Source organism: Pagrus pagrus (assembly GCF_965226575.1).
Source record: "Pagrus pagrus genome assembly, chromosome: 17".
NCBI classification, from domain to species: domain Eukaryota; kingdom Metazoa; phylum Chordata; class Actinopteri; order Spariformes; family Sparidae; genus Pagrus; species Pagrus pagrus.
In genome coordinates this window covers 9,312,714-9,334,006 of record NC_140201.1, presented here as the reverse complement: position 1 = coordinate 9,334,006, position 21,293 = coordinate 9,312,714, and the positions used below count along the sequence as shown (strand labels likewise).

The window sequence follows — 21,293 nt, the reverse complement described above, 5'->3', positions numbered from 1 at the left end:
AGATGCATTTGGGATGCCTTGGCCTGAGTGATGAGCAGCAGCGCATACAGCTATAGTACTCTCCGTTTAGCCAAGAGCAATCCTTCATCCTTGGCACTGGAGCCCTAAAGCGTGGAAGCTTCACCATGTCTGGGGTGACATTTAATTGGAGGAATAACAAAAGTCTCATTGTCTCTCCTCTACTGGAGATTACCACAGCAATTTTGCCCCCCGCCACACAAATCAATGTCCTATTCCTCCAGTGCAATTATGCATGCAGAGTCACAGTTATGACGGAGTAGCTTTTTCTGTGTTTTACAAAGTCGTGAAGCCCCCTGTGGTGATATCTGTATTCGGCGTGGTTGCTCATTAGATTGCGTGGCTCATTAAGGGCCGCTACATCAAACAAGCACTTCTTTGGTTGCATGCACACTGGGCTCATGTTGCCTGCGTTGTCTTCAGCTTCTACAAAGAAGGCCTGATCTGACAATGGGTCGTTTTAGGTTGCCTTTTCATTTAGATATTTTTTTTCTACTGTGGAGTATATTAGCCATTAATCTCATTACTGAGAGTAATATGATGTGCTTTGTTTTGAATGCTTAATATTCCTAACTGTGCTTACAACTGTTTATTAGTCCATCCAAGTAACGGCGTAAAAAGCCATTAATTGCTGAAATTGATGTTTACACTGAGTCACTCAATGAATTACTGAAGATCTGGCGGCATCATTTGTAAGCATCGACTATGTACTCGGTCACATCAGTTCACTTAGGTTAAACGAAAATTAAATTGAAGTTAATGTGGCCCCTTAAATGATCAAACGGGCTCAGTATGCAGAGAACGTTTGTGCAGTCTGTCAACAGAAAGGTTCACTATAAACACTGTCTGTTTCTCCAAACACAATTAAACTGCATACATACATTTCTAGTATCAGAGTCAGTTAGCAGTGCTATTGAGGAAAATGGACCACACATCCTCTGTCTGTACTAAATAGGGGTTGATGACCCACCCTTAAAAATGTTATCATGATCTATGAAATCGCTATCACGATCCACCATCTAAATTACAATGTTTTTTCTCAATTTCGAAATGTCCTATAGACTATGGCCGGACTTGAAAAAGTCTATGAATTTCTCCATTTCTCCATCCACTATTAAAACACAGTATTGCTTTAAAGGTGCTACTAGATATTTCGACCTCATGGCTTGGTTTTTGCTCTTTTATACATTGTCATCTTTGAGACATTTATAGAGACAGGTCATGTCCAATCAATTGAATTTACCACAGGTGGACTCCATATCAAGTGTCATAGCGAAGGGGCTGAATACTTATTTCAATGTAATATATCAGTTTTTCCTTTTTTAATACATTCGCAAGAATCTTGCAATTCTGTGATTGCTTTGTCATTATGGTGTACTGAGTGTAGATTTCCACGGCAGGGACTGGGCGACTGGTCAGGGTTGAGGGAAAGCTGAACAGAGCAAAGTACAGAGAATATCCTTCATGCAAACCTTCATTAAAGCCTGGTCCAGAGCGCTCAGGACCTCAGACTGGGCCGGAGGTTCAACTTCAAACAGGACAATGACCCTAAGCGCACAGCCAAGACAACGCAGGAGAGTGGCTTAGGGACAACTCTGTCATACCCAAGAAGACTCAATGCTGTAATCGCTGCCAAAGGTGCTTCAACTAAGTACTGAGTAAAGAGTCTGGATACTTATCTCAATATGAGTCAGTTTTTTCCTTTTTAATAAATTTGCAAAACTTTTCTTAAATTCTGTTTCCGCTTTGTCATTATGGTGTATTAATTGTAGATTGATGAGGAAAAAATGTATTTAAACGGTTTTAGCATAAGGCTGCAAGTGAAGGGGTCTGAATACTTTCTGAATGCACTGTAACTCACTTTGCATTGCTTACGTCACCCAAGGAAGAGCAAGTAATCCGTCCAGTCAGCATAGCCATCTAGCTGGGTACATCACTCTATTAGCATGTTCACATAGCATTGGCTCTACTAGTCAGTGAGGTCATGTAAAGTTTGTTAACAGTAGAAAGAGTACATTAAATACCACGATATCTACAATTCCACAAGATTGTAGATGCCTTGAAGATAGTACTCTGACTGGGCAAAAGATCTAAGAGCTTTAGTTGCAGGGGCCGCAGGGAGGGAGACTCAAAAATCAACCATCTTTTTCTGAAGGATAAAGACATACACTTGGGCGGCCGTTTATATGATTAGAAGTCTATGTGTGGGACACACCAAATTTGCATGTAGCACTCTGCAGTGCTACAGATGACTAAGCTTTGTGTCTTCCCTAAAGATCTTAAGGAGTTGCTTTTTAAGCTTTTGGACTTTGCAAGCCTGTTCATTAAGCCATGGTGCAGTGCAAAAACCCGCCATGCTTGTGTAGAAGAAAGAGACTAAGATATTGTCGCTATAAATTCTGCACATTCAGTCTATGGCTCCTTTTGTTTATTTGTTGTAGGCAGCTGTCTGGCTGTCAGTCAGTGTCACTGTCATGCTGATGATGGAGGACATCCCATTACTGCTTTATGCAAAGACGGTTTACAATAAAATGTTTATTGACTGCGGGTTCTTCATCGGCATGGAGATGGATAACAATGACATGTTGACTGGTGTATGCACAGACAAGATGTTATTTCTGTTCTTTTGTGACTGATTGTTTTTCATCCTACAAGAAGACGAGGATATACAGAATAGACTTGCTGTGACTAAAAAGAAGAATTAAAATGGCAACCTACATATATGTTGATGTTAATATGGTCTTAGGTGAAATGGAAAAAATCAAAAATTATCATGCCATTATTGATCGAGACCATTCTTGTTCATGTGAATATGCAAATATGCGTATTTTAATGATATTCCAAATATGTACGATGAAATGCTTGCTTTAAAACGAAATCATCAATCATCATAGACACAGTTGTGTCTGAGGACTTTATTGTGTGCAAAAAGAATTCACTTGTTGTTTTTACGCCAAGGCCTGCTTATCAGTAAGGTGCGTTCAAGTCTCAGTGGGCTGACATCTTATTGCTATTCAAAGAGCACAGTGTCTTCCCCTGCAAGGTTAATTCTGAATTAACCAGCTCCTTGCTGCTCTTCATTGTCATCCAAGTATGAAAAGCTCACTACCCAGGCTAGCAAGCTAGTTAGTTGAATAGCTCTAGTAGGAAACACAGAAATCATGTGTCTGTGCTGAAGAGGCTATACGATTTGGGAATTTATACCACCTCAAAGACTCCCTTGTGGAAGAGTGAAACACTGCCACTGTCACCACTGTAGGAAAATGGAGAAAAAGCGAAGCAGGAGAGAGAAGCACTCTCACCCTCTATTCACTTCCATTATCTCATAGCCATAGAATATGAAGCAGCAGCGGCAGCCATGTGTTTGAAAATAATGATGAAGGGACCGCAGTGGTACAGAAGACGGTGTATAATTACTCAGCCCTGGCAGTAAATTTTGACCCCTCAGGATTTTGGAACCACAGTGGCGAGCCCATTCATGTAGATATAGCAGCTTTGGGGCAGCAATAACTTGTGTTATGATGTAGGTGTGCTGTATTAATGATTGTCGATTTGCAGAGAGAGGTTGTGTAAAGTGCTCAGTATCTTCTTGACTGGAGTGTTATTGAGCGCCTTCCACTGCTGTTTAAGCCAATGAGGCGTAACTGTCTTACTGGCTTTCTCTACTGTCTCTTAGTGACTCTACAGCTCATAGCAGAGCCATTATGCTCAAAGACAAAGCAATAACAACTTTTTATCCAGGGGAATCAATTGTATGTAGGCTGTGTAATTGTCCACAGCTGCATTTGAAACATCCAGCTTTATGGTTTCATTTCCGGCCACTGCAGTGTCTTGATAAAGCCTTTTCTTTCAGTTTCCAGTTTTCCCGCAGCAGGTGGATGTTTGGCGAAGAGAAGAGGATTTTTAAGCTGTAGATGGTTGTGGCTAGCTGCCCTCAGTTTACCCTCACTGCAGGATTTTCAGCCTGGAGCCTCACAGTGGGGGATTTAGTATATACTTGTCTGTAGCTGCAAAATATACTGGTACTTTTAACTCAAAGGCTGACATTCTTGGGTTTCATCACAAGAATATTTTTGAGGGCTAATATATGTGCAACGCTTGTTAATTACCTTCCTCATTACACCTTGTTGATTCAAGTTGGGAAAATTAACTTATTAAAATGAGGCCATCTACCTGCCACTGACAGATAAATGTTCAAAATCACCAGCTACTCTGTATTAAATCATTATTTTATGTTTGAAATCTACCACACACATTTATGTTTTGTGATGTGGCTGGTGCTAATTTGCAGCCGTGGTTGGACTAGAAACTTTAGAGTAAACCTGTGCTTTTCTTTGTCCAAATCGTGATGAAGCACTCAAACGTGAGTTCTTTTGAGAATGCCTTCAATAGAGATCTCTGTCTGTGATGATTAGGCCTGTAATTATTGCTGCTGTTTGTCCTCTGTGTTTGTGTTTGTGATATCCAATTGATTAGCCGCCCGTTATGACAGCAAAGCTCTTTGTGTGCCAGTAATTACTCTCTAGCTCTGGGATTCACTGCTGCCTGCTGTTTCTGCCTGGCCCTCCCAGTGCCTTCCCTATTTTTGGTCGATGGTAACAGTGGGTTTTGATAAAAGCGAAGCCTCTGCCCCAGTGGACGCCTTGGCTAAATGTGGAATTGGCATGCCTTTCATCCATTTCCTTTGATTCACATGCCGCAGCTTGAAATTCAGTGACTTGGTGCTTTTGGGAATGTCACGTTTCCTTTCTCCCTCCTTACCTTTTAAATGGACTCAAAGTACAAATCCTTAGCTGCTCTTGAAACTCTTGTTTCAAAGACGTCTAGCACAATTCTAAAGCTAGCATTGTGTATAGCTTGGCTTACTGGTGCTGCAGCATTTAACAAAGAGTTTAGGGTGGCTTGGAAAATGTGGTTAAAGAAAACTGACCGAGACAAGTGTAGGTTGCCTGACTGGCATCACAGTTAGGTGCCCTCAAAGAAAATGATAATGACTATGTATGCCGGTCTTTCACGCACTAATGTGCGAGTATTTGACACAGCCCTTAATGTAAATTCAGTATTTACTCTCTTTGAACTCAATTTTCTGTCTCCACCAACTCCTGAGGTGGTGTATTAGTGGTGTATTAATATTGCTGAAAAATAGTTTTGACACTGTTTCAAATATTCGATATCAATGTATATAGATATATTGATATTTTTGATAACACTACTCTCTGCTGCTTGTTGCTGAGCAACACGTAATGTACAGTGTGAGCTTTAAGGGCTGCGGCTAAAATAGACTAGCTGTAGGTTTATCACATCCCCTTCCCGAGGGTCACATTACTTCAGTAAGCTGAGACAAAAAACATTGACTTCATTTATTGTTTTGCCTTTCGGTTTTTATGTATTTCATATGTTTAATTTTAGCAAAGCATGTGGTTAAACATATTTGATGGGGTCAGGTCTGTGCAACAACATTTTCCATACATGGACATCTGGATACTTTTAAATGCAGAAATTAAATTGTATCCGTTTTTCATAATAAGCTTCAACCATGAATTAATTAAGCAGTGAAATCATTAGGGTACATCTATTTTCAAAGGGTTTAAGCTACTGTAAATATTTATGAATTTAATTTTCAATATTGACTTTTTCTCCCCTGCATGTATGAAATTATGTTAATTTCTTTTCACAGATTTAACACTGACCTGCTTCTATTTGGTCTGTCAATGATAAGCATCTGTATTGACTTAGTATAGTGAACTGCTGATGTGGCTTTTAACCATCAGTCGTTTTTAAGACAGGTTGATTATGGTTTTAATGGCATTTACCGTGCTTGCCCCTCTGGTGTACTTCCTCAAACTGGACGTCATATACGGTTAAATCTATAACTTAGTGATGTGATAATGTTGCCACCGAGTGTGTCCACGTTGCACTTAGTGACACTCATCTTTGTGCATGCTGTTAATGTCCAGTGCTAAGAACCACACTTAACTTTCCATCTGGCGTACATGTAGTGTGTTGATGCTGTCATACAAACATCTGTTACAATCTGTACATCTGTTCAGTAGTTGTCAACTCAGCGTATTCATTACACAGGATTTGTCAGAGCTTTCCTTTGGAAGAATGATCATGCTGATGGATGGCTACATGTCTTGAAACTGTGTTTTGGCTCATTATCGTACATTTACCACAAAAATCTTAGTCCAAGCGTAATGATAATAGGTTTTGCAAATGACATGCACAGGTTTATCAGTTACATCTATTAGCAAAACACTAACCATGTATTTTTTGCTGAAAGCTCAGTCTATGTCTCCGTATGTAGGTGTGTATTTTGGAAAACGGTTATAATGTTAGTAGTTAAATGTTAGCCTAAAGCATCTGTCTGCTGAATCTTTAACTAAGAGGAAGACAAAGATGACCCAAATCTATTAGTAAATTAGAGGAGAATGCATTGCTGTAGTTAAGTTTGTTTCATATAACCATCCATTGGGGAATTCATGTAAGAATGCTTTGCCCACCAGTCTACATTCTTGTGAGATGTGAAGCTAAGCTTTGAGGGGGATTCATAGTATTACAGACCACACTAAGAGGAGCTTAATCTTTTTAAAAGACGATCAGTTCGCTTTGAACTCTGTCAGGTTCAGCTGCATTCCTGCAATCGCACTGTGGAATATTAAAACTATGAAAGGAGCAATTGAAGACTGATCAAGGTAACATCACTCAAACTTTCTCTTTTAGCAAAGTTTTGTAAGCTGGGGTGTAAGAATATGACTCATCTCATTATACTCAAACCTGCATCTTACCTAAGAGTGCATTCTGTGCTTTAATTGCTGTGGTGTAAACTAATACATGTTTTGGCTCAGATTTCTCATCTATCTTCTGTAATTACTAATCAATACTTTCCTAGCCCCAGTTAATTAATTGTATGCCACATGGCCACCTCTGTATAATGTTATTGAACACAAAGCAATGTTGCCTAATGGTTTGTCATTGATGGATCAGCTTACAGTTTTGCATTTGCTGATACTCTGGATCTTTCCTGTAAGAGCTGACTATTAGCTTGCTATTAGAACCGATTTTTAGGGTCCTTTTATTTATTTATATATATCTTTTTTTAACTTTAAAAGATAGACCAAAATGTTGTCTCTCTATTCTCTTGTACATACTGAATGACCAAAAATATCAAAGGAACTCCCTGGACAATGAATGAAAAGCACCTTTGTGAAACTTCAGTGCCTATAAAGTTGAGATTTTGTAGAGATAGAAATGAGTCGTCCGGGAGGAGTGCTGAATTCTCAGGCTGTTTTGCCAGTGAGCGTGTGGTGTATTATGTTTCATCTGTCTCATTTACATATAAGGTGGGGACAGAAAATATAGGCATCAAAATAAGTTTTATTTTGTATTGTACATTGGGACAAAAACACATAAAGAAAGCGGCAGTTGTTTATTTCCTATCTGAGTACACGTCTCCCACTGCTTTACCGACACTAAATTTGATCCATCCAACATTCTTCTCTTGTGTATTACATTTGTGGTTTCACTGTGATATTATTCATAAATTTGTTGTGTCCGTTGTAGGTAAATTAAGGTAGAGACAGTGTGGCGTTTTGCCTCAGGCATGGGTGCACACAACACTGTAAAACAGCATTATTGTTGGTCTTCCTTTGGGGTTCTTTCCTACACATGAAGTAGAAAAGTTCTGGCTGTTTGATTGTTGCGCTTGGCCTCATTGGATTCAGTTGACCAGGCACATTCTTCTCCATGATGCTATCATGGAGAGCAGTTGGATCACACCGAGCAACTGCTTTGTTTGGATCACTAATCTGTTTGTAGTTGTTTATCTCAAAATGCAGGAAGCAATGGAGTGTGAAATGATCCTGTGTACCAGACCCCCTTCTGGAAATGTGTTTAAAGACCTCCACAGCCTTGTGCCCTCCTCTGACAGCAGTAGCAGCAGGACTCCTCCTGATGTCAGAGGGTTAAATGGACACAGTTTTCTTTCTCACGATTTTTGTACACATTTGTTTTAAGTTGTGTCATTTGCTGCAGGGGAACCACTGCTGTGTCAGTATCTGAACTTTTCTCCATTTTCTTTTTTATTGGAGGCGGTATGGTTGTGCTCTGTGTAGATAGAACCATATTTGTAATTCATTCATACAGGATAAATAATCAGTATTATCAAAGGTTGCACTGAGATCATATTCAGGTCATTATTTTTAATCCAATAATGCACTTAATAAACAACAAATGTACACTTTGTAATGCTGAACACATTGTAGTAAATCTTAAATCTATTCTCTCTGTTCTCTTCTCTCTCTCTGTTGTCAGACAACCAAACAAGTAAGAAATTTGATTGTGGCTCATAACGTTAAACAACAGTCGACTGCTGTGCTGTGAGAGCCGCTGACGTATTAAAGTGATGACAGAGAAGATCAGGGACAAGAGCAGCCATAAAGCATCATTTAACTGATCTAAATGAGCTGCAAATGTGTATTTATGCCTAACACATGCAGAAAGTGGGCCAATCATCTCTAAGCTACATTATTAATGCAGCTAATGAAGAGCAGTGAAGAGCAGGCACTTCAATTCTGAACATTGATGTTACATGGAGCCTTGACATCATATCGAGGAGTTAATGTCAGTAAATACGAGTAGTAAGTACTAAAGACTACTTATCTTGACCTAAAGCGCCATACATGAAGTCCTCTGTTAATTAATACTATGTGAATAGGGTCTAAATGTATTTATTTTTTTCTTTTGAAAACCAGCTTTAAGGTAAAATGTTAGTTCCTGGGACTTCTATGAAAGCTCTTATATTATAGATCTTATAGCTCTTATATTTTGTTTGCTCCAGGCCTATAACAAGTGATCAATGAAGGTTTTCAGTTGACCAGCAGCCAATAGGGACCCAAGATTAAACTGTATAATAATGTAAAACAAAAACAAACAGGCACATTTAATAGCCAAAACATGTTTCCAGCTATGTGTGGTCAACTACCTCAATAAATTATACACAAATTTTGCAGTCTTGCTCAAGGCTTGTTCTGTTTTACAACTACTACTGCTGCTGCATGCATGATCACTATGCATTCCCAACCTTGTTTGGGTAGTTTATTATTCAGTGCCTCTCCTCGTCTGCTTATAGCCTGTGTAAGCATCTTGTCTAGCTTGGCTAAGAAAATAGCCTAATTTGAGATCGATCGTTTTATTAGACCCAAAAGGCATTGCAAGTCTGTGTCCCTGTGATTGGTATTGCCAAGCTGTTTTTACGCAGGTGTGAATAAGAGCCTGTACATCTGTGAAAAGATAATTAGGATGTCAATAACCGTGACTCTGCTCTCCTATAAATCTGTGGTCAGGAAAAATGCCCAGCTCATTGGCTAATTGCCTTCAAATAACCTCAACTTAGTGTTACGAACAAGCAGCACGTTCAAGGACTTAACAAATCTCAGGGAGCTACAAACTTCTTTACACATACTGCAGGAGATGCAGCATTGACACATTCGCAAAATAACACCTAGACACAAACAACCCTTTATCAGACTGTGCTCCATTTCAGAATTGAATAACTCTGCTCCCAACAGCCTTTTTTTCTTTTTTTTTTTTTTTTTACAGCCCAAACTGTTTTATGTCTGAATCTTTATCTCAACTGTCAGAATGTGGATGCACTGGAGCAAATAAACAATGCTAGTTTTATAGCTATTCTGTGTCTAATGGGTAGTCCCAGTTAGAGCTGGAGCACAGTAATGTGTGTTGAAGTTATTCCCCTAGGCAAGTCAATATTTATGCCATCATGTCTCCTTACCTCAAGATGCAATGCCATTTTTCAATTTTCATTCATTAGTTTCAACAGGAACTAGTGTGGCTGTTTGCATACCGACACGGAGATCTCGCACCCCACCAGGGCACAGAACAGAAACCATCTGGTTGTTTTAATACTGCCAGCTGGTCCATTTAGAAAAGTTAAGATTAGCGGGGAAAATGTTCTGCCTTTTTTTTTTTTTTTTTTTTTTGTATCAGCCCAATGTTGAGTGCTGCTCCAAATATATATTTAATCAGTCCAGTCCCAATGTTCATTGATTTTTGGCGTTTTCTCGCAAGGATGTCAACATGCACTGCACAGTTCCTTTTTGTGTTATTGCCTCATTTTTGTTCAATTTTCAGTGCCCGGTTGCTGTATGCACTGTTTTTCTTGCTTCTTTAAACACTACTCGCTGGCCAGGAGAGGACATAGAGCTACAACTAACCATCTTTTTCTTTATGGAGTTATCTGCTGATTATTTTAACAATTAGTCACTTCATTGTTTTAGTATATGCTGCTCATAATTTCTTTGAGCCCAAAGAGACATCTTTTAATAGATTATTTTGTCCAATCAACAGTCCAAACCCCAAAGACGCTTCAAATTCTGGAACCAGCAAATGTTTGACATTTTTGGTTGGAAAGATTACAGAAGCAATTTATTAGCGATTAGAATAGTTTGTGATTTATTTTCTTTGTTGACTTATCAATTTATCACCTAATCATTGCAGCGCTAGCATAGATGGCTATATGCAACCTTTTGTAACACATGATGTAGGGCTGAGCAATTTATACGATATATACGGTTATTGTGAAAAGTTAGATTAAAGTTAAATTTCAGTCATTTTCTAAACTTACTAGACTGTTCTACTTGCTTTTAACCACTTAGTCATTGTAACCAGATTACTGGTGATCACTGATCAGAACTCTCACTGTGTTTAGTATTTTGTGAAAGTATATTTATTATATTTAAGGCCATACTGCCTAGCTCTAATATGACTTCACTGTTCACTTCTGTTGAAGTGCTTTTGTCCTTGAAGGCACTGGACAAACTAGAAACACAATAGGCTTCCTACCAGTGAACAGACTTCTTCTCTTCAGGGGTGGTTGAACTTGATGCCAATAATTTTTTGTTAATGTTCTAATTGGGAATCTTTTACCGCTTTGTTTCAATCATGTGGGACTTAATTTTAATATATTAAAATATTAATATTAATAAATTGTTTGGGTGGAGATGAATTTTAATATAATTCCTAATTTCCAAGAACATTTGAAATAAGTTTAAAGGGCTCTTTGTGGACTGTTTTGTTTCTCAAAAGAGAAGCTCTGCACTCGAGATTCAATTGCTCCCTGCCGTGTCAGCAAGTCTTCACACATTGAAATTAGGAGAAATATTTTTTTTTCCCCCCGTTTGTTTTTTTTGGAAATGGTTGACCTGGCAGAATAATTAGCTGGATATTTGGTATTTATCTCCTAATGATACCATAACTGTGTTTTTACTCCTCCGGTCTCAATTAACATCCCTACATCAACTGAGACAGTCTCTCATTGAACCCACTGCATATTCTGTCAGGCTCGTAATTGCAGACAATGTTTAATTTCAGATTTACCAAGTCATGTCTTATGTCAACAATATTGTCATCACACATCCGCAGAATGCAATTACCTTTCAGGGTCATTGAGTACACAGGAATACACACACTTACAGTACACACACACACGCACTACCATTCAAATGAAGTGATACAGCTGTGACTTGATATGCCAGGAAGCCTCATCTTGTTAGCTGATGGCAGCCATGCTGGATACTCAGCACTGTTAAAGCTTTGGCAGCTGTCCAGTGAGCAAGTTAGTTTGACCCTGTCTGCCAGCAGTGAGGACTTAGTTTTGGGGCAGGATGGAAAAGTGTGCAGTGTGAGTGAAATCCATCATGCAATTGTCTAATCCAACCAGAAAATCATATGGACGACAATTAAAAGACAAAAGTGAAGTCAACAGTCTTCATACAGTATAGTTGTAATCCTGTGCAAGTGCTCTTAGAACAGCAAGTAGGGTGGCTGGTCTAGAAACAAAACTAGAGAAACAAATTTGGGTCTCCTGGTTGTCAAGTGTTGATAAAATAGACCCTGAATTTACTAGCTGTTAATTCTCTATTCCACTGCAACATTAACAGAGGCCGTGGGTTGTGGGAATGACATTGAAACAATTGACACTTAAAAACTCAGTTGTAGTTTAGACTCTCTTGGATGACAGCTGACTTTATATTACTTTTACATTTTTTGTAAATTATTATTCACATCCTTCCCATTTTATATAAATGTCGATCCAGTGATATGGATGAATGACGAGCATAACAAATCAGACTTCAACTAAGTGACCTTTGCATCTGTCTTACACCCTTTTCACAATTGACAAAATATCCCACTAACATTTTGTCTTCAGTGTGAAAAGGTACAGTCAGCATTCATTTCCAGGTCAAATGACCCTGCTTTAGTCACAGGTACTTATCTACTCTCGCTCTGATGGGTGGTGATAGAAACATGACACCAGCATGGGCACAAAAATTTTGCCCTCCGCCACTATGCTATGACACTATTGAGGTTTTACATTGTGTCTTGTACCTCCATATTGTGGTATTAACTACTATACTATTGTCAGCATGATATAGTGCAGACCGCTAACACACACCTACATCTATTGAAGAGTCTTTCTTTCCTGGAATCCTTTGATCTGTTGTGTGATGTGCTCTCTTTTTATTATAGCTCTTTGGAGCTGCTGCAGTAAAGCGTTCAATAACATGACACCTTGGAGATGCTCATACTTGCCCATCTGACTGTCTCATTGTGCTCAGCTTCTGTTGCAAGCGCTCACATGCCTTCTAGGTCCCCAAGCAGGCTCTCGTTTACATGTTATTCATTCAGAGTTTGACAGAGGTGGCTAATTAGTCAAGGTGGTGATTGTGCCCCTGGAACCAAAAGTGTATTTAGACATTCACCGTATCGTGAACCAATAGGGAAAAGGCAATAATGCATCTGATTATGAAGTCGATAAATGACTGAATGAAGCATTTGCTGGCTTCTAAACAGCAATGCTGCCCACTTACTCATGCTGCTGATGATGTCCCTGTCTCAACAGGAAACTGGTAATCAGTGAAACGGACCTTGATTAAAATGTATTATGATGCCTGCAGGGCGCCCCGAGTGATCTAAAGTGCACAATATGCCACTGCTAATTTTCATTTCTGCTTTGATATATTATCCAAGGAGTTGAAGTAGGGCTCATTTTCCCTTCAATTCCTAGCTATCAATCCAAGAGTGGTATTTTTTTATTTTTTTTTATGGTGATCAGCTTTAAGCTCACTGGAAGGGAGGTGCATCACTAGCAGTCATGTGCTCTGTGGCCTGAGACCATATTGGCAGCAATGCATTAAATTGCTAATGTGCCTAGCAGAGCTACATTATCTAGCCCATCAAAGTGACAGGGGCAGGGATAAAGCATTGTGCTCGGTTGTCCATGAGATCATTGGAAAATGGGTTTTGTGGAAATGGCTTGGCAGCGTGCAAAGTTGTCTTTCAGAACGCTTTCTTTGAATTTGCTTTGTTTCTGCCTCGCTGATTTGACAGCTGCAGAACAATGAGGCGAAAGTAGCTGGCCAGTTTCCACTGTGGTGAAACTCTCTCACACCTGGTTGCCAATGTGGTTTTGCATTCTGTAACATTGTATTGATTTGCAAAACTCGGTATGTAAGAAAAAATATTGAATTGAAGAACAAAATGATTGTCTTGACCATGATCTAATTTTAAAAGAGCAGTTCAGTTGACGACTGCAGATTATGTGCAGTCAAATGAGCTTTGGATGATGGAAGTACTTAGTTGTGATGGACAAGACTGAATCTCCAATGATTAAAATCTCCCCAGAAAGGAACTGCAGTGTATTATGTTCAGGATTGTACCCTGGCTCAGGCTCTCAGGCCTCAGTTTGTTGAGTACACAATATAATTGCCCATGGAGGAGCCACAAAGATAAACTCTCATGTCAGCTTTTTGATAGCTTTTCAAGATCACTTTCAGAGGCACAATGCTTGCCAGAGTTTTCTATTTTTCTCCTGTGTTTGATATCTGATCATTTTGCTCTCATCGACTCATAAATGTACTGAGTAACAGCTGTCATAGAGAATTTGAAAATTGTGTTCCCTTTCTCGGACAATCTGTGAAAAATCCTTAAAAATTAATCGAAATTTGTTGGTCTTCAGTGCAACCTGTCAAATGTAATAAACTTGCCTGCTTTATATCTGCCTATTAAACACCAATACAACATCTTGCAAACAAATTTGGGTCCTTGAGAAATAGTCTTAAGGTGGAGTATTGCAAAAGTGGGTCTTTTGGAAATTAAACATGGTGTTCAAGATGAATACAAGAGACTGGCTCTGAGCATTGGGGCTGAAATGACTAATGTCTGACCACTGAGTGCTCTCCGGAAACATGAGCCAGGACAGGAGGCCCTGCATGAGTTAGGAGTGCTCTGGCTTCAGGTGCGATGTGGAGGCGGTAGAACACCAGGCACCTTGTGATGATTAATGAGCTGCACCTCATGCCAGCGATTTTAAACACACTGTCCTGATCACGAGTGTACGCGGCACACACAGTCCAGCAGTTTTGTGACAACCATGTCCCCCTCCCACCCCACTTGTATTCTCTCTCACACACACACAAACTTAAACTGTGCTGCTGAATCTCCAGCTGTGAAGTAGATGGAAGCGAGGAAATGCTGTTGATTTAGTTTGAAGCTGTTGACAGGCCTGTGTTACCCAGGCTTTTTTTGGAGCCGTATCTTTTTTTTGGTTGTGTGGTTTGTTGCCATTTATTTTCAGTCCACAATTAACATTGATTTAATTACCACAACTTCACTGGAATTTATTCATTCAAAGCTACCTTGACCAAACGGGACCTTTTTTGTGTTATGTTATTGTTTGCTTGGGTAGTAGGATGTCCGATGGGCTTGTCAAGGAATTTCAGTGAAATTTCAGGTGACCTGATCATTTATAAATCCTTTGTTTTACTGATTTAAAATGTTCTCATGAAGTATTGCTTGTGCATAAATTAGAAAGGTGGCTATTGCATGCTTGTGTGATTGTATAACACTATATTTAGATGAAGATTCCCAGTTAGATGGAGATTTAGATACAAATTAAAAATATTTTGCATTATTGAAATTGCGAACTGAAACTAATGACTTGTATTCTTAAATTGAATGTGTGTGAGTTAGAGGCAGCATTAGCCTCCATACTGTGCTTTTGTAAATGCCACTGTAAGCTTGGGTAGGCGTGTGTGATTTGAAGATGAACATGAATGGAAATAAACAGCAGCAGCGTTTTGAGGCTCCTCGGCCAAGCATCCATGTATAGTATTGGGAAATGCGTTTGGTGTTAAAAAAGTTTGTTAAAAGTAGATCTTGCATAAACAGGGCTTATTATAATATGGCTTATTTTGCAACATTGAAGGCTGCTCGCTGTAACCTCACCTTATTCACTGGCTGTCAATATTTGCATGTTTGATTTTAAATGAGTCAGAGAATCTTTCTAGTTGGGCAGCAACTAACAATTATTTTCATTATTGATTAATGTGCTGAATATTTTCTCAGTTTGAGGTTTTTAGTATCTCAAAGGTCAAAAAACTTCATCTGGGTGTCATGTCTCCAAAGAATCGACTAATCGTCCCATCCTTGCATCTCTACTCTCTAGTGTGTAAAAAGAGCAGGTAATTGTCTTTTCACAAAGGCTGTAGGTGCTCTCTGCATGAAGTGTTTTACATGAGGTATATGGGCCTCTGAACATACCATAAAGCAGCCCACGTTAATGAGCTCTGCAGCGAAGAAGGTGCCTCTGAATGTACTGAACACTTGCTTCATTCTCTTTGGCAGCAGCCTACTCAACAGTGTCAGCTCTTTCATTCTGCTGCTTGACACAGTTCCAACGCCTTCAGCTTACCATTGCACGGTGTGAATAAAGGCCGGTTTGCCGTGATATTCCTTATATTTATTCAGGGTTTCTTTCTTTCTTTGTTTTTATTTATTTTCTTGGTACCTATATCTCTGTTCCAAAACCAGACCCATTTTATGCCTTTGTCACCCCAGCACATTCCAGTGGTTGCAATTGGAATTATCTGTACAATAAGCAGGCTTTGTTCCGAAAAATGTCATACAGTATTTGTGAGAGCCCTTCATCTCTCCATTTTTCAACAGAGGACTGACCTGAGAGTTGTTGGCATCAGCACAAAGGAGCACATAGTGAATGGAGGCTTTATCTTCCTTATTCTAACAAGCTAAAGTCTCTGCAGCTTACTCATTCAGCCTGCTTTCAGAATAAATGGAAATAAAATAACCTTTTTTGGGTTAAGTGTTTTTTGGTCTGTCAAAGGCTTCAACATTTGACAAATAATGGTCTATAAATGGAAGTAAATACTCCTTCTCTTTGTGTGGTTGTTAATTTTGCCTTAAACTCAGCTGACCCTCTTCTTTATTTTCTTCTCTTGCTGCAGGTTCAACTACAGATCAACGCACCACCTCACCACAAATGGCTTCTATGAGTTCCTTAACTGGTTTGATGAAAGGGCCTGGTACCCCTTGGGCAGAATCGTTGGTGGCACAGTAAGTTTGTCCGCGAATCGATGCAGTCAAGCTCCATGTTTTACACATTTTCTCATTGTTCATCAGTTTCAGGCTATTGAATACACATTTACACACACAGAACCTTCTTGTGAAACAGCCTAAAGGAAAATAAATGATTTAGTAATTTACCTAATAATTTACTTAAATCCAGGAGTGCCAGGAGCACACACAGAAATGTGTATCTGAGTGCTCTTCTTGTTAGCCTCCTTGTTCAGGCACCGCACGGGAGCTCCATAGCTCTGCTGGTAGACCTAAACTCTTACAGGGATGATGACATGCCTGTTGAGTGGGAGGCAGCACTTATAAATAAAGGGTAAAGTTGGTGAGGAGGTGCAGCTCCCGTCCTGCTCTTGAAACCTTTCGGATCTCTTTAATATCATAAGAATGCTGGAGGGGTCATGGAGTTTGGCCATTGATTTGTGTTTTTTGGACTTGGAAGTGACTTATGACCATTGCTGAAACATACAGGGCTAGTAATAAAATGCTTGTTTGCCAGAATTAGAGCTGTGTATTTAGCCACAGGGATAAATCAGAGATATTTTCAGAAGACATGCGGGCATGCCAAGGTTTTGCCCTGATTATCTTGATGGCAGAACTTAAAAGTACAGCTGAGGCGTGGAGTTTGTTTATCTACATTTTACTGATGATGTAGCAGTGTTAATCAGACTGTGACCCTCGGTGTGAACTAGCTTGCTTTTCACCAGACTATAAAGAGGTGGGGTTGAGAGTCAGCAACTACTAAGTCTGACGCCGTGCAATTCTACTAGATTGCCTCCCTCAACTTAGAGGCAAGTTGCTGGCTCAGGTGAAGGAGCACAAATAACTTGGGATCTCGTTCATCAGTGAGGGTATGATGGAGTCTGAGATCGACAGACTAACTGGTTGCCAGTTGTACTTGACTGTAGAGGGAGTTAAATTGGAGGAAAAGCAATGGATTTACAGTAGTTGTTGATCTCTCACCTTTAGTCATGAGCTCTGGGTAGTGACTGAAAGAATGGGAGCACAGATTTCTGTGCTCACTCTTGGGGGATTGGGTGAAGAGCTCAGACTCACAGGAGCATCTTGGTGTACAACCACTACTCTTGTATGTTTAATAAGAGCTGGTTGAGGTCGTTTGGGAATCCAGAAGCCTCCTACACACCTCCCTATGGAGATAGTCTACATGGGAAACAATCCCAGGCAGACCTAGAGCATGTTGGAGGGATTACAAATCTCACCTGGCCTGGGAATACTTTGGGATCCCCCTGGAGGCTCTGGCTGAGTAAATTTCTGTCTACCTTACAGTATGTAGCCTGCCTCCATTGTGACACTGACCCAGTTAAGTTTCGATTAAAGGATGGATGAAGTTTTATATTGGCCGTGCCATGAATTTGTGAGTAAATCTGCAGTCTCGGTACCTTTTTATATATTAAAGCATAATCAGAGCAACCTCAGAACCACGATTGAGTACAGTCAGGCATCAAATTATGCTTTAAATCATACTTAATCATAGCCTGACCCAGACCCAGAAAAGCAACCAAAATCAATTACTGTATGTTGGCATTTGAACAGAGATAATGTCTGACTGGAAAATCAGCATGGATTTCTATACCCGCTGTTAATATTCGCTAGCCCATCGAGATCACTCATAGATATTGTTTTGTAGTCAGTTTTTATGTCCTCATCAGTGGTTGAGGTGAAGTAGATCTTCAGTCTGTTCCCATGGGCTTCCTCACTGCTGTGTGTTTGTGTGAGGGGTTATATGGGGTGAGGCCAAGCCAGTGCAGGAATACCATAGAGCCCTATAAGCCCCCGCTGGGCCTGCATGGATTTAAGTCACAATCCAGCAGTAGCAACAGTGAGCTGTTAACTTGACGGATTCCCTTCGGCTGCTGTGGGCTCCCTGTTTACCAGCAACAGCGATTGTCATGAAACATTGACCCTCTTCAATGAAAAATACAACGTACCAATTTCATGCAATTCATCTCCCATTTCCCCCGCCTCCCCTCCTTTGTGCATCTCTTCTCCCAACCTCATCTTCTCAGCCCTGCTTCCTCTGAGCTGTGAGGCCTGTGTGAGTAAAACACCACCGGCCCATCCATCTCCCTCTCCTCTTTAACAAGCCCACCTGGCTTCTTTCTTCATGTACCCACCATGTCTGCACCCTGAGCTGTAATTGCACAGGCTAATGATGCGTCAGAAAAACATAATCCAGGTCCTCTGTGCCAAATAAACGTGGAAATATCTCCCAACATGTTTCCATTATTGGGGCCAGCTGAGAGGCTTGGGCAGAGCCTGTCCCTCGGTGTCTGTGGTGTGACTCTCTTTCCCTTCTCTCTCTCTCTGTCTTTCTTCTTGTCTCTGCGTGGTGTAAACTCAGTCCGGCAGGCTGTTTGGAGAGTTCCTCTGCACAGTTGAGACAGCAAGGCATGTTAATGTTGTGCATTGCTATCAGCAGCCGTTATCATTACAGCACCAAGCAGATGGTGCGGGGCAGGAGCTGCAGCCACGCTACATGCCCATGTTTGAATATACTATTCATTACGGCACAAGAGAGGCAAGGAATTGGAATCCAAAACCCCATCCATCAGCATTCATCTGTCATTGGCAATTACCATCAGCTACTGGTAATTGCATATGGCAGGCGTTGCTTGTAATAATGGATGTGCTGGTTATGTTACAGTACATGGATACTTGGGTTGAGCCTTGAAGCCACGGGGAAGAAGCTGAAACTCATGATTAGACTGGTAATCGGAATTGGAAGGCGTATAGTTTTAAGTTAATTTTCGTGACATTTACAAGATCCCTGAGCTGCACAGCGCATTGTCTTCTGCATACAAATAAGCACACAAAGCACACAGCTCACATCTTTTCCCTGTACACCATGAGTGAAAAAACAACAAATAACTGCAGAACAATTCAAACGCTGTTCATTTGAAGATTTGATTATAGCGAGTTGTGCTCTCTTCTTTTCTCAAATTTAGTTTCACATAAAAAATCTTTTGATTTTTCCAGTTGAACATTACTTCAAATATTTTTGATTTGCTTCATAAGAATCTCAATTTGGCCTAGAAACCCTGATCTCAGTGCTGTGAAAAGGCAGAGTAAAACGCCCGGTTGAATTAATAAGTAGGCAGGTTTTGTTACCCTTTTACTGAGCCAGTTTTGTACTATCTCAAGTCCCAGTGGTAAGGGGAAACCTATGAACAGGGGAACAGACTCTCTCAATCGACTGAATGTCCATCCGTTCACTCTTGTTTTACCCATGTTTAATGCTCTCCTTCACCTTCTTTGCCTCTTTTATAAGCACAGTCTTTTTCTTTGGCAGTGTAGAGTTTCCACAGTCGTTCCTCCGTTACCTGGGGATAGCGACCAGGGAAAACAGTGCCTCTTCCTGTTTTGGTTGCGCAATAATAGACGCGCTTTGCGCTGTAATTTGACCTTCATTGTTCTGGAAAAAATCTAGAAAGAAAGTTAGGCTTATAGAGAACCAATCTATATGTGGATGGTGTCATTTTTTTTAACGGCTGTTCCACTGTGCAATCCGTATTTTCTACAGAATGAAAATTTAAAGTAAAAAAAGTTGTCTATTGCCAGTTTTGGCTGTCCTGAAGAAAGATGGTTGTGGCATCAGAGAGGGAAACTGTTTCATAAAGGATGTTAAAGTCTGGTGATATTTTATATTTCTGTTTTTTGTCAACATATCTCTTGAGAAGCCCTAAATAAAAAACAAACTGATCCTACTAACAAGTATTGTGTGTTCAGCCAACGCTTGATATAGCTTATTTCTCTTTTGCTTTATGAGTTTTCCAACAACTACTAAAAACATGTCAGTGAGCCACATTGAATGAGGGTGTTATGGTTCATTTTGAGCTGATCCCGCATGCACCGTCTTACTGTCGTAATTACTCACTTTTTCACCAATTATGTATTAATGCACAGCTGAAAATAGTCCCAACAAATGCATTATTTACTCCTGTTTGAGTAATGTTTGCAGAGAACCACAGTGCCCAACTGTCTTAGGAAATTACTGTGGCTTTTTAAAGTTAAAACTAAATATTGGGGTCTGTTTTTTCAATATTTACATCTTCACTTGGATCCAGTGGGCTCGAGGCTGAGAGCTACACACAGGATTGTTGGTTTTTCGTCTTTTCATGGAATTTGTTGACGATAGAAAATAATTTTTCCAACCTTGGTCTTTAACATGCTAAGTCTGCTAACAACCCACATTTCACTTGGAGGACATTTACTGCCAGATGGTAAGTTTCATTTTATCTCATAAAGAGTTCACTCGCTTCTTCGATAGCAGGTGGGTGGGTCATTCTTTTGGCCATACTAAATGCAAATGTCTCCCTCAAACATGCAAATCTATGCAAAGTGCAACAAGATCTAGGAGTTGATGCAAAGAGGAGAACTGCAGAGCTGGCTCAGATAGATCCACGTCCATTTTCACTTTAACTTGCTAAATCTTTATATGAGAGGCTGAGGCGCGATTGTCAGATGAGCTGGTGCCTTCCTCAAGGACGCCATGATGTTAGTTTCTTGGGTAACGGAATGACTTTCACTCATTTGCTGTGCAGGCTAATTGTCAAAATCCTACTTGTTTGCATGACTGAGATAGACCATTTTCTGAACATAGACGTCGGGCTTCAGGGAAGAGGGGCATCTGGTTTACTCCCACACTGCATTCAAAATCATAAAATGAATGTGTGAGAGCTCTTATTTGCATCGAGCCTGTGCTTTTAAAACATGCAGGGGTGTGGACAAGTGCTCAGTTCATCTCAGATTGGTACAGTCTGCTCCATAGCCCACAATGAAATAATTGCCTTTGTTTAGAAAACTTAAAA

The 21,293-nt window shown here is 40.1% G+C and overlaps 1 protein-coding gene across 1 annotated transcript in view; it reads left to right on the top strand.

Moving 5' to 3' along the window:
* The window catches only part of LOC311273352 (dolichyl-diphosphooligosaccharide--protein glycosyltransferase subunit STT3B), an 87,823-nt gene that overhangs the window by 22,424 nt on the left and 44,106 nt on the right, over positions 1-21,293 (top strand). Inside the window, exon 2 of the mRNA XM_084380361.1 lies at positions 16,338-16,446. Coding sequence (XP_084236487.1) covers positions 16,338-16,446 — 109 coding nt within the window. The remainder of the gene's footprint in view (positions 1-16,337; positions 16,447-21,293) is intronic.